Below are 11,681 nucleotides of genomic sequence, written 5' to 3' on the forward strand. Positions count from 1 at the left end.
ACCGCCTCCAGCCTATGGGAACTGAGCAGTCCGCAGGGACCGGAAGGAGGCGGAGTCTCTGCCTTCGCTGCCTCGGGCGTCTGGACCCGCAGCGCTCTCTGTCGACTTTCTTAAGAACAGCAGGGGCGTCCCGTCGGGCTTGCTGCTTAGCACACCTGGCCGAAAGGGGGCGCTCTGCTAGCCCTGGGAGAGGGTTCAGCGCCCGCATTCTTCCCCCTCAGAAAAAGGCTTACTTCACAAGCATTTAACAAGGGGCTCAAGACGCCCAGAAACTACCGAATGATGCTTAGGACTCAGAAGCCTGACTGAAAAGACTACCTACTGTGGATGAATCTGCCAAAACTCGCAGACCCAAGAACCAGAGAAGTATGAAATTCATGTCGGGTGTGGTGATGTTTTCATTTTTAAAAGCTAATGCATTAGTATCCTGAAATGCTTCAGAAAAAACGACAGACTGTTCCAAGGTTCACCTTCAAAAAAGAACTGGAGGGCCCCGGCGTGGTGGCACAGTGGTTAAGGTCCTCGCCTTGCACGCCCGGGATCCCATATGGGCGCCGGTTCTAATCCCGGCAGCCCCACTTCCCTTCCAGCTCCCTGCTTCCCTTCCAGCTCCCTGCCTGTGGCCCGGGAAAGCAGTCGAGGACGGCCCAAAGCTTTGGGACCCTGCACCCGCGTGGGAGACCTGGAAGAAGCTCCTGGCTTCGGATCAGCATAAGAAGCTCCTGGCTTCGGATCGGCATAGTGTCGGTCGTTGGGCTCACTTGGGGAGTGAATCATCGGACGGAAGATCTTCCTCTCTGTCTCTCCTCTCTGTATATCCACCTTTCCAATAAAAAAAAAAAAAATTAAAAAAAAAAAGAACTGGAAATTCCAAAGCAAGTAACAGAAGCTGCAGGCTGCTTGCTGCCTTTCTATTCCTGGGTCCTTCTGTGCTGACTTCAGTTCCCAGAAACCTGCCTCAGTGAGTGCCCCTCGTTCTTGGCCATCTGTGGCCAAGGAGGAATCGGTACCTTAAAGGCTCAGCCCAGCCCCCCCATGAGATGCCACTGTGACTGCTTTCCCAGAGTGAGCAAGTGGAGTGCACACTGGCAGAGCCACTCCTGGACCTCAGCACTTACACACCCTGCTGCCCATCAGAGGACGAGGCCCAGAGCAGGTGACAAAGCTGAGTGGATGGTCCAGAACGCCTGAAGACTCGTGACATCCTTCCCCCGGGCCTGGGGAAGCGGGCCTTGGTGGCTCCTTTCTTCCTGGCCACTCCCATCTTGGCAGGACTCTAATCCCGGGCGCCTGAGGCCTTGACTCTTTGCAGCTCCATCCAGCTGCTTTGGACACTGCTATTCTTTGCCCAAGCCCCTGTCCCTTGCCCAGATCCTCAGCACAGCACACCCCCAGGAGCCACAGCATCTAAAAAACAAAGTACAAACTTTATTTTGTTTCTTTACAAAGGCACAGTGGCCTCTTGGTTTTTTTTTTTTTTCCACTCCCCACTTTCTTAACAAAATATAATAGCTTCTCCTGGAACACAAAGACCTCAAAAACCGTAAAAAAAAAAAAATCAAAACTGAAACAAAAAAATTAATAAACCAACAACAAACAAAAACAGAGACAAGACATCTCGGGGGATGGAAAGATGGGAAACCTGGAGGGAGGGGAGGGGCTGGAGGAGAGTGGCAGATCCTGTGCTGAGATGGGAGGGGGAGGGGAGAGGGCAGCAGCAAACCCCAGGCGAGAAGCAATGTGGACTCCGGGTTCCCAGAAAGCCCCAGCCCAGCCTGACCCCCAACCCATGTAAGTGCTTAAAGGAGAAGAAAGAAAACCAGAAAGAAAGAGGAGAGGGAAGGGAAGGGGGAACCAAAGGCGGCCTGGCGTGGGGCCTCTGGGAAGGGAAGGCAGAAATACCTTGGGGTTTGGTTGATTTTCCCTGTTCTGAAAAATATGATTCGATGAACCAAAAAAAAAAAGCTTTTGGCAGACAGAGAGGCCGGGTACCTCACTGTCAGCCTCCTCCAGCCCAGGGGTCCCAAGGGTGCTCCCACACGCTCTATACCACCCCAGCCCTGGGACCACGGGTTGGGGGGAATCTGTTTAAGAGCTGATTTACAGTATTGAAAAAGAGGTCACAAAAGAGACCCAAACAATATCGTAATTTTGTAAAAATTTCGCACTCATTCACCCATTTCTCTCCCTGTGCTGCCCCGGCCCCCTCCAACCCCCTAGGAGGGAGAGGAGGGCTGGGGGGTGGTCAGGGAAGCTCGCTGTCCCCCAAGGGCTCCTCCCGGCTCTGGTCCATGGCGTCGCTGTCCGAGGCCTCAGAATCAGAGGCGGTGTCAGAGGTGTGCGCCTCCGGGCAGCTGCGTAGCGGCTTCACGATGACCGCTCGCCGCTGCTCCTCCTCCAGCTCCTGCTTGTCCTGCGTGCCCTCAATGTGCTGGATCGCCTGGGGTGGGAGGACAGGCCACTGATGGCACCGGGCTGGGGACATCCGCCAGTCTCGAGACCCATTCTCCCCTCAAACACGTAACCCTGAGATAAGCCTGGCAAAGCAACTGGGAGGCCACCTGAGACCGAGGGACAACAAACAGGGAAAAACCGTCTGGGGTTCCAGAGATCCACCAGTGCAGCCTCCACACTAGCACCATCTCTCTCAATCGCATCTCCCGGAGTCGGCCTAGGAGCTCAGGGAGGCCTTTGTTACTAACGGTATTACCCCTGTTCTGAGTTCACAAGCAACTCAAGTTTTGGGAGTGAACTTTTTTCCATTCAGGTTCTTTTGGTATTTAGCTAATTTATAACATAGTTGGCTACTCTCACTTCTAAATGCTGTCTGATCCCATAAGGGGTACTGCCCAAGGCTGGGTACAGCTTTGCATCAGGCTGGACTCACAGCACTGATAATGTAGTGCCCACCATCCCTGGAGGGATGCCCTCCCCCGCCTCCTAGCTCATGCAGGATGAAGCTCAGAAAGTTCTGGAGCTGGCTGCACAAACCTTATCGCTCAGCAGTGGGTTCAGGAAGCAAATCACATACCAACAGTGGGTACATGATCTTGCAGGGACCCCACAAAACAAGCCAGGAAAATCACCAAGGTTCCAGGCCTTTGAGCCCCAGCCCGCCCCTCCTCCATTCCTCACAGCCCCGTTCCCTTTCAAGAGCTTGCTCCTGACGACCTCCCAGGTGAGCCACCCCGCTCCCAAACCCAAGCCCGGATACCTGCACTATAGTGTCCAGGTTCTGCCGCGATGTGGACACAGAGTTGATGACCGAGGAGGGGCCCATGGTGACGACATTGATGTGGTGGGAGGGCGGAGGGGGTGGGGCCGGCACAATCACTGTAGGGTGGTGCGTGGGGGCCGGAGGGGGCAGGAGCTGAAAGAAAAAGCCCCTTTGGTCTCTGTCCAAGGGGTAACCCCCAGCCAGCCCTCCACCTCCCTTCCCTGTGAGGGTTGGCCAGTCTGCACCCCACAGTCCCTCTGATATTAAGCAATGGTGGCCCTACAGGGGCTTCTGCAATCCCAAAGACCCTTCCATCTCCAGCAACAAGACAGCAATTCCACATCTGCTATGGTGGCTCTGGACCCCAAGCCCTTTGAGATCCTAGACCTTCATTATATAACTTTATGATTTATCTCAACAGGTTTGTTAGGAAAGCTTCCATGTACTACTGCCTGAACGGACACTGTTTACGCCCAGAGCCTGCCCACTGGACAGCCAGAGGCCCCCAAGTCATGAAGTCCAGGGGCCCCTCCCAGCACCTCCTGCTCACCTGGGTCCGCAGGTGCTGCTGTTCCCGCTCCAGCTTTTCCTGGTGCAGCAGCCGTACCTGTTCCTGCTGCTGCTGCAGCTGTACCTGCTGCGCAATCACCTTAAGCTTTTCCGGGTACATGTGGGCCTCCAGCGAGCGCACCTGGAGGCGCGATAGCAGGACTTAGGGCAGGGCCCAGGCCACACCCTGTTCTAGTGTGGGCACTCACTAACACTCTGCACATCCAGGCCTGAGTGCAGCAGGCCTGTCCCAGTCCTCCCTGTGCTCCAGGCCGACCGGGAGCCCCAGGGCAAGGTCCCTTCACCCACCCACAGGAAGCACATTCTCACCTGCTCCTCCAGCATCATGCGCACCGAGCGCTCCTTGTCCAGTTGCTGCCGCAGCTCAATCATCTCCCGCCGCAGGTCTTCTGCCTTCTCGTCCTCCCAAATGTCTGGCGAGCCAATGCCCTCATCCTTGTCCTCTGCCCGCCTCCGCTTGGGAGATGAGCCGCTCAGCTCCTAAGGAGCCCCAAGGCAGGGTCAGCATGAGAGCTTGGGAGCCCCACGGATGCAGGTGGGGGTGCCAGTTGCCTCACAGCCCCCCAGCTGTCTTCCCGGGAGCTGTGCATCTGGATTTGTGAATCCAAACACCTCAAGCAGGGAAGCAGAACTGGACCCATCTTCCCAAGCGTTTGTCTAGTTCCCTCCTGTGCCCACTGCCCTGCAGGGACCTCAAGTTGCCAAGAGGGAGGGGAAGCTTCAGTGGGCGAGGTAGGCTCAGCTGCCGTGTTTCCAGCCCCGAGATACCTGGATGAAGCGCTTGAGCTGTGTGTTCTGCTGCAGCAGCCGGGTCTTCTCCTGCTCCAGCGAGAAGATGTACTCTGCCGTCTGCTGGAGGATGGCTGCCTGGGGGCGGCACAGGAAGCTGGTCAGTGTACCTAGGCTGGCTCTCCTCCTCCCCCTATTCCCTCAAGGCTACCACCTCATCCAGGAAGCCCTCCAGGTGTGCTGGCCCACCTTGCTGAGTTTCTCTCCATCTGTGTGAGGGATGAGGGTCTTGAGGGACTGGAAGCCAGCATTGATGCTCTGCATGCGCCGCCGCTCGTTGCTGTTGGCGATCTCACGCCGGATGCGCCGCTCCTGGTCCCGCTGCGTCTCAGGAGTAAGTGGAATGTTGGCCAGGCTGCCGACGGAACAGGGGTGGGCTCAGGCTGGGTGCCCTCTGTACCCATCTCCCAGGAAGCCCCTGGCTCTTCCAGAAAAGGGGCTTCCCTGCCTGAACACTGCAGAAACAGCCAGATCTATCTGACACTGGGGGCGGCGGGGGTTGCTGCATGGGACTCCCAGGCATGCTGACATGGTGGGCATGAGCAGCCCGCTCCAAACCAACCATTCCTGGTCTCCTATCTGGGGGTTGGGGTGAGGACTCTCCTCCAGGACAGAGTCCCAGTGTGTGCTTGACTATCAGAGACCCCTAGTGCCCATCTAACAGGTCTAAGCTGGCAAATACACTGCACCCCAAAATGCCCCCAGGTGGGCCCCAGACAGGTCCTGGCTGTCACAGCACACATGGCTTCCCTCCCTCAGTCACATGTTGGCCATCCCAGGAGTCTTAAGACACCCCCTCCTCATCTCCACAGCACCCCGCAGCCTCCTGCTCACTTGAGCTGAGACGCCACAGCAGATAAGGCAGGTGGTACTAGCCACTCCACCACAGGGACCTTAGCCCACAGTCCCAGAGATGGTCTTCCCCCAAGCTTGCCCCACTCCACCCTATTCCAGGGTGAGAGAGAAGGCAGACAGGGAAGGAGGGCCTAAAGCTGTGATGCTAGCGGGAGACAGGCAGCAGCAGAGCCAGCAGGCCCAAGGCCATGGCTCCCGAGGGGAGGGCCTGTGTGTGGCCCGGGGAAAGGCATGCACCCCTTCACAGGCCCTCCCCTGCAACTCCCCCACCCTGCCCTGATGGCTTCCAGATGCCGGGCTCCCAGCAGAGGCTGCCAGCCCCACCCAAAGCCACAGCCTGAGGGGCCCTCCAGGGGTGACCTCTGCCAGGCCAAGGCCAGAGCAGCTCACAGCCTGGACCTAGGGAGACAGGGACTGGGCTCTAACTGCACTGCCTCCATTTACGACAGGGACCTGGGGGACCAGAGGTGCCTGGCCCAACGTGCCCCTCTGAGACCAGGCCCCTGTGCCCATCCCTAGGGTGGGTAGCTGAGGAAAGGCCAGTTTTGTTGCAGCTGGACAGAGCTCACTGTATACAACCTACCCTATGGGAGCCCAGAGCCATCCCTGCCCCACACAGGCCCTTGGTCTCTGGTCTCAGCAGAAGGTACCCACTCCTTACCAAGCCCTTCCCCAGGACACATGCCCCCAACCCTGCAGAGAGCGCTGGGATAGGCATGGTTTGAGTCAGACAGTGGGGTATCCAGCACTTGCCACACAATGGGAGTGGGGGTGTCTGGAGGGAGGAGGAGGTCACTGCAAGGACTGCTGGCCAACCCCTGAAGGAGGGTCTGTTCCCAGGCCTGGCACGGTCCTTAGCGCACGAGTACAGGAACCGCTCAACAGTGAGCAGGTGAAAGCTGGGAGAAAGAAGAGACAGGGAGAGCTAGCCACGGGACGCCGAGTAACGCATCCTGGGATATCCCATGCCCCAAGAGAGGCGTGGGGAGAGACCGCCCACCCTCCCAGTCTCTGCAGCATCCTGCTGATACTCAAAGGGCCAGCACTGACCAGGGACTTGAGCCCCATTTCCACCATTGGGCCACCTGGAAAGTGGTCACCCAGATAGCCTGCATTCTGCACAAAATATGCTAAAGACTCTCTCTGCTAGACTTTTCTTGCTAGGTTGTCACCATCTTCCTATGAGCTACCAAGCAAGAGGGATGGGGACTGGCACTGTGGCCTGGTGGGGGAAGCATCCCATATGTTCCACTTCTGATCCAACCCCCTGCTAAAGGCCTGGGACCCTGTAGCCATGTGGGAGACCCAGAAGAAACTCTGGCTTTGACCTGGCCTAGCCCTGGCCATTGTGGACATCTGGGGAGAGAACCAGAGGATGGAAAGGAAAATCTCTGGGTATAACTCTGATTCTCAAACAAATAAATCTTTAACAAGAGGCAGTTAGGGGTCAGGTCCCGTAGGCCCTGGGTGCCCAGCTCAGCAGTGACAGATGCCCCACAGCAAAGGAAGCACCAGCTCCAGACCTCACTCACACCCCAACCAGAGCAACGCCCAGCACCCCCAGGTAATGGTGAGCCAAGCAGGATCCTGGGAGGGGAAGGCATGTGCCACACCCAGCAGCGTGCAGCAGGCCCTGGCAGACCCCAGAGCTCTGACAGCCAGCGTCACCCTCTATAAACAGCTCCCTCAGATCACTGTCTTCCGGAGGGGCAACGACCCTGCCCCCTCTGATCCCCAGCAACAGACCAGGCACACAAGTGGGGCGACTTGCCCTGAGGTCACACTCCTCACTTCCCAGCCCGGGCCTCCCAAAGGAGGCTCACACCCAGCGTCTCCCTCCCCAGGGTGATGTCTACTACTGGGGAGACCAACGGCTGAACGTCCCAGAACGGAGAGGCCCCGAGGCCCAGCCAGCGAACAGGGCGCTGGAGGAAAGGCTCAGGGGAGTATGCAGGGTCCCCCACCGGCCTGGCTTCTCCCCACCACACCCAGCATCCCAGCCTCCTGCCTCAGGAACCAGGTGCTAGTTAACCTAGTGTTTAGCTGACTTAAATTCAAGAAGACAGACTTTTCGGGGGTAGGGGGGCTTGGGTTTGCCAACCAATCAAAACTCATGTAAACTGCACAGAAAGTCCCAGCTGTCAACAGAAGGAGCATTCATCAACAGCTGATTGGTGAAGTGTGAGCTAAACAGGGGTTCTAACTGGTAGAGTATGGGCCAACCAGGGCTTCTCACTGGTGAAGGCTAGCTAACAGGAAATCTTATCCATGGGATGCTGACCAAGGAAGGGTTCCTACTGATGAATTTCCAGGTGACAATGCATTGGATCACTTGAAAAGCTCCCTGGATTTTGTAGATGTCAGCCAGAATTACAGGAACCACCAGGCCCAAGTGCCCTGTCCCCCAGGTGAGCAATCATCCCACCTGCTGCCTTCCTGGCTGCCCTGGAAAAAGAGCGGTCTGGAGCAGTTGCAGTGGCGGGAAGCCTGATGCCCTGGCTTCAGGGCCAGGGAAGGGCACCCAGAAACAACAATCAACAGCCAAGGAATAAAACCTGGGCACCAGGCCTGAGAGCCCAGACCAACACTGCTCCTTCAAAGCACAGAACCCCTGCCCAACACCTCCCAGAGAGGCAAGGGGTGAGCTCTTCAAATCAGATCTACAAAAAAGCCAAGGGGTCCCCGTGCCCTGTACCCCAAAGTGGTCCCTGAGAACTGTCATTCCATGCTGCCCCTGAAGTCACTTATACACCATATACCCCAGCTCATGGACACAAAGCAATACCACACAGGGTATGAAGGTCCTGGACACAAGGGCAGAAGACAACTCCCCCCAGCAGGGATACCCAGGGCTCCCTCACCTAAGCAGCCTGTGTGGGCCTGTCTCCAAGCTTTTTGTTCACACTTCTCGCTCTCCCGCAGTCCCAGCACACACCATCCTCGCCTGTCTTACAAACACCCGCACTGTCTTCCCCGCCCTCCTCGCTGCCCACACTGGCTCCAGCCTATCAGAGGTTCTAACACAAACTCATGTCTTTCCACTCACCAGCAACGGGATCCCTAACCTAGCCCATATCCCCCCCCACACACCTGAGGAAGCACTGCCTCACTTCAAAGAGACATAACAGAAGTTAGAACAGGTCAAATGGAGGAATAGGAGACAAGCGAGGACAACAGGACACCCTGTTTTCCCAGGGCCAGCACCCAGAGGTTCAGCAACAACCAACCCATGGGCCTCTTAGGAAGCTGACAAGACCACAAGCTAGCTGCTCACAGCTGCATCCTCGGATCCAGCATAAAACTGGTGCTTTGTAAATGCAGGATCTGGGACCCAAAAGACCCTCCAAATCCCTTAAACTTCCCCTAATGCCTTCTAAGAGGAACATTTTTAAACAAGGTTATAGAGACCACCATGCACCTTCTTTGAAGAGTCTCAATGTCACCACCACAGCTACCAGTCACTTTGTACACCTGTGGCTGACGCTGCCAGGTGTTCTGGCTTACAGAGGCCAAGGACCCAGGTAACAGGTCCAAACCCTTGCATTGTGCCCGAAAGCCCCCGGGGAATGCAGCCGCGTCCACCAGCCTGGAACTGGGACCGTGAGGGTCGTGAGGAGCAAGTCTGTCTGGCCAGCCTGGACAGACCTCCCACCTCACTCTGCTGCCCCTGCTGGGAATGAACCTGGCAGGGTAGTACCTGTGTGTCACCAGGTCCAATTCTGGGGACAGAGTGAAGCCGGCATCCTAGGAGGCCCTGCCAGGATTCAAACTATGCCTAGGTGTGACAGCAGAGTCCCGGTGCCTCAAGCCACAGGACCCCAGGGGCCACAGGACCCCAAACACCCCCTCCAGCTGGAGAGAAGCTCAACCCGGCTCCTCATTGCCCAGCCCAGCTCTAAGCTCGGGGTCAGGTTCAAGTCCCAGCACCACCATCTGCTCCAGCTGGATCATAAGCTAACTTGACTTACAGGAAGGTGATGACAATTCAGGGAGAAAAGGCAGGGAAGGCTGAGTCCCCAGGTCAAAGAGCCCAGGAGTTTTTGTTTTTTGAGCCTGTTACAGGCTGAGCAGTCAGTCCTCAGTGGACTGCTGGCTGCCACAGGAGTCAGCTGGCCCAATGCCTCCTGAGGTACAGATCCTGAGCCTGGTTGTAAAGAGGGCTGGAGTTCCAGGGGACGCAGGTATACACATGCCCGCAATCTTCCCCTGGCTCAGTTTCTGCAGCCCCTGGTGTCCACCAACGTGGGCCACCACTCACCTGGGTTCCTCCTCCCTCCCGTCTGCCCGCCCTGTCTGCCTGGGCACAGGAGCACGTGGTCCCAGCCCCGGGGAGCCATTTCGCTGCAGGAGCAGCAGCATTGCGGCCAAGGGGGCTGCTCTGATCGCAAAGTTATGCACACCCGGGAGCACCTCCCTCCGCCTCCCCACCCCGTTGCAACCCTGCAGTGAGGGTCACTGGAGGATGCAGAGGCCGGGTCCCAGGCACGTGCAAGTGCGATCCACCGCGTGTGGGCTGCAAAACCATCGCCCTTTGCTGAAAGGGTTTATCTGGAACAACTTAGGGTCACGCTGGCAAAACTGCTTCTGAGGCAGGTGCGCACCTCGGGCCACCCACCCGGCAGCGCGACCCGCCGCTTTCAGTTTATGGCCAGGAGAGGGAGGGGCACGGGGTGGGAAACTTTGCAGGAGAGATCCACGTGCAGCGGAGAAACGGCCTCGCGGGGCCGGCGGCAGTCTCCTGCGTCCCGTCCCGAACCCGGGTCCTCCCGGTCCACGCTTCCCTTAGGGGCCGAGCTTTGTGCAGGGAGGGGGGAAAGCGTGGCCCGGGAGCGCCTACAACACCCACAATGCCGTGCCGGCGGGGCGCCGAGAACTACAGCTCCCGCGAGGCCGTGCGCCGAGGTCCGCCTACTCCAAGAGGGCTGCAGAGTCACGTCCAGGCCTCGCTAGTAAACAGCGCCCGGGCGCGGGCGGGCGGGAGAGCGATCGGGCAGCCGCCACTGTGCCCTGACCGCGCGGCTCGCCGGCCCCGCCACCCGGGGCCCGCCCACCCCTCACCGCTGCAGCCCCACGCGAGCACGTGCCCCCTCCCCGCCCCAGTTGCAATCCCGCACTCTGCAACCGCGCACAACACTCGGCTCCTGCCCCCCCCACCCCTCGCGCCCGGGAACCACGGCATGGCTGCAATGGAGCCGCTGCCCCCCACGCGTGTCCCGGGCACCCCAGCCCCGCCTGGAGGGGGAGAGGGGCGCGCAGTGAACGCGAGGAAGGAGGGAGAGGAAGGAAACCACCGCGGGAGGGGGGAGGAGGAAGCAAGGGGGAAAGCCAGCAGCACCAAGCATGGCCGGGACTGCTGCAGAACCACGTGGGTCTGTTTGCAATTTACAAACGTCGCGACTCGCCCGCCTGCAGTGGACAAAAGTGGCCAAGACCGCTCGGGGCTCCCATGTTGCGAGGGACGAGGGTGCCCGGGAGGCTCGAGAGACCCGAGCACCGGACTGCGGAGGGCCCCGGGCCGGGGGGATAGAGCTAAGAAAGGCGAGCCGGGTCCGCCGCGCGGGCCATGCGTGCGCACACACGCGCCCGCTGAGGCCGGCTGGCCGGGGGGACTGCCATGGTGGGCCAGGGGGTGGGTGGGTAGGGGGAGGAGAAGGAGGAGGAGGAGTACACACCTACAGAGCCCTCCTATCACTTCTTTCTCTGTTTTCCTGAAATGTTGCAAAGAGGGCACCTTCTGAGCGGGCACCATGAAATACTCCATAGCGATCGGCCCCCCTCCTCCGCGCGAGCCGAGTCCCGCAGGCAGCCGGAGGATGCAAGATGGAAATCCGAATCGTAGGGCAGCGCCGGACGGAGGTGCGGAATCGGCCGGTCCCAGATGCTGGTGGCGGCGGCGGCGGCGGCGAGGGGAGGGAGGCGGGCGGGAGGGGCGGGAGGGAGGTCTCTCCGGCCTGCCTCCCCGAGCGCGTGTATGTGTGTGTGTGTGGTGTGTGTGTGTTTGCAGCTGATCAGATGTCTGTTTCAAGGCGGGAAACAGCTGGTGAAAACTCAGCACTCCCCCAGCCTCCTTCCGCGGAGTAAGGAATTGCATGTAAACAAAGGACTATTTGCAGTGCGCCCCCCCCAACCCGGGCGGCGCGAGGCCGGTGCCAGAGGGACTCGGGCCCCCGGGGGCCCGGCTGCCGCATGAGGGGTTCTGCGGGGCTCCCCCGGATGCGGGGGCTCCCGGGAGCCCCCAGGTCCGCGGGGA

General features: G+C 59.0%; 1 protein-coding gene across 1 annotated transcript; it reads right to left on the minus strand.

Annotated features, from left to right (window-relative positions):
- Window positions 1-1,812: 1,812 nt before the first annotated feature.
- Window positions 1,813-11,348, minus strand: LOC121167910 (transcription factor AP-4). The gene is made up of 7 exons (XM_040997622.1): window positions 11,104-11,348; window positions 4,766-4,931; window positions 4,556-4,654; window positions 4,097-4,267; window positions 3,768-3,908; window positions 3,215-3,370; window positions 1,813-2,440 (listed from the first exon to the last, which is right to left on the minus strand). Exons 1-7 carry the CDS (start codon window positions 11,190-11,192, stop codon window positions 2,246-2,248), a joined length of 1,017 nt encoding a protein of 338 aa, XP_040853556.1. The 5' UTR covers window positions 11,193-11,348; the 3' UTR covers window positions 1,813-2,245.
- Window positions 11,349-11,681: the final 333 nt, after the last annotated feature.

Source organism: Ochotona curzoniae, unplaced genomic scaffold, assembly GCF_017591425.1.
Source record: "Ochotona curzoniae isolate NIBS_2020 unplaced genomic scaffold, NIBS_Ocur_1.0 patch433, whole genome shotgun sequence".
Taxonomy (NCBI): Eukaryota; Metazoa; Chordata; class Mammalia; order Lagomorpha; family Ochotonidae; genus Ochotona; species Ochotona curzoniae.

Coding starts and splice junctions, on each gene's coding strand:
- LOC121167910 (XM_040997622.1), bottom strand. CDS start 11,192: ATGGAGTATTTCATGGTGCCCGCTCAGAAGGTGCCCTCTTTGCAACAT. Junction 3,371..3,767: donor AGCAGCACCTGCGGACCCAG/GTGAGCAGGAGG, acceptor TTTTTCTTTCAG/CTCCTGCCCCCTCCGGCCCC. Junction 2,441..3,214: donor ACCTGGACACTATAGTGCAG/GTATCCGGGCTT, acceptor CTCCCACCCCAG/GCGATCCAGCACATTGAGGG.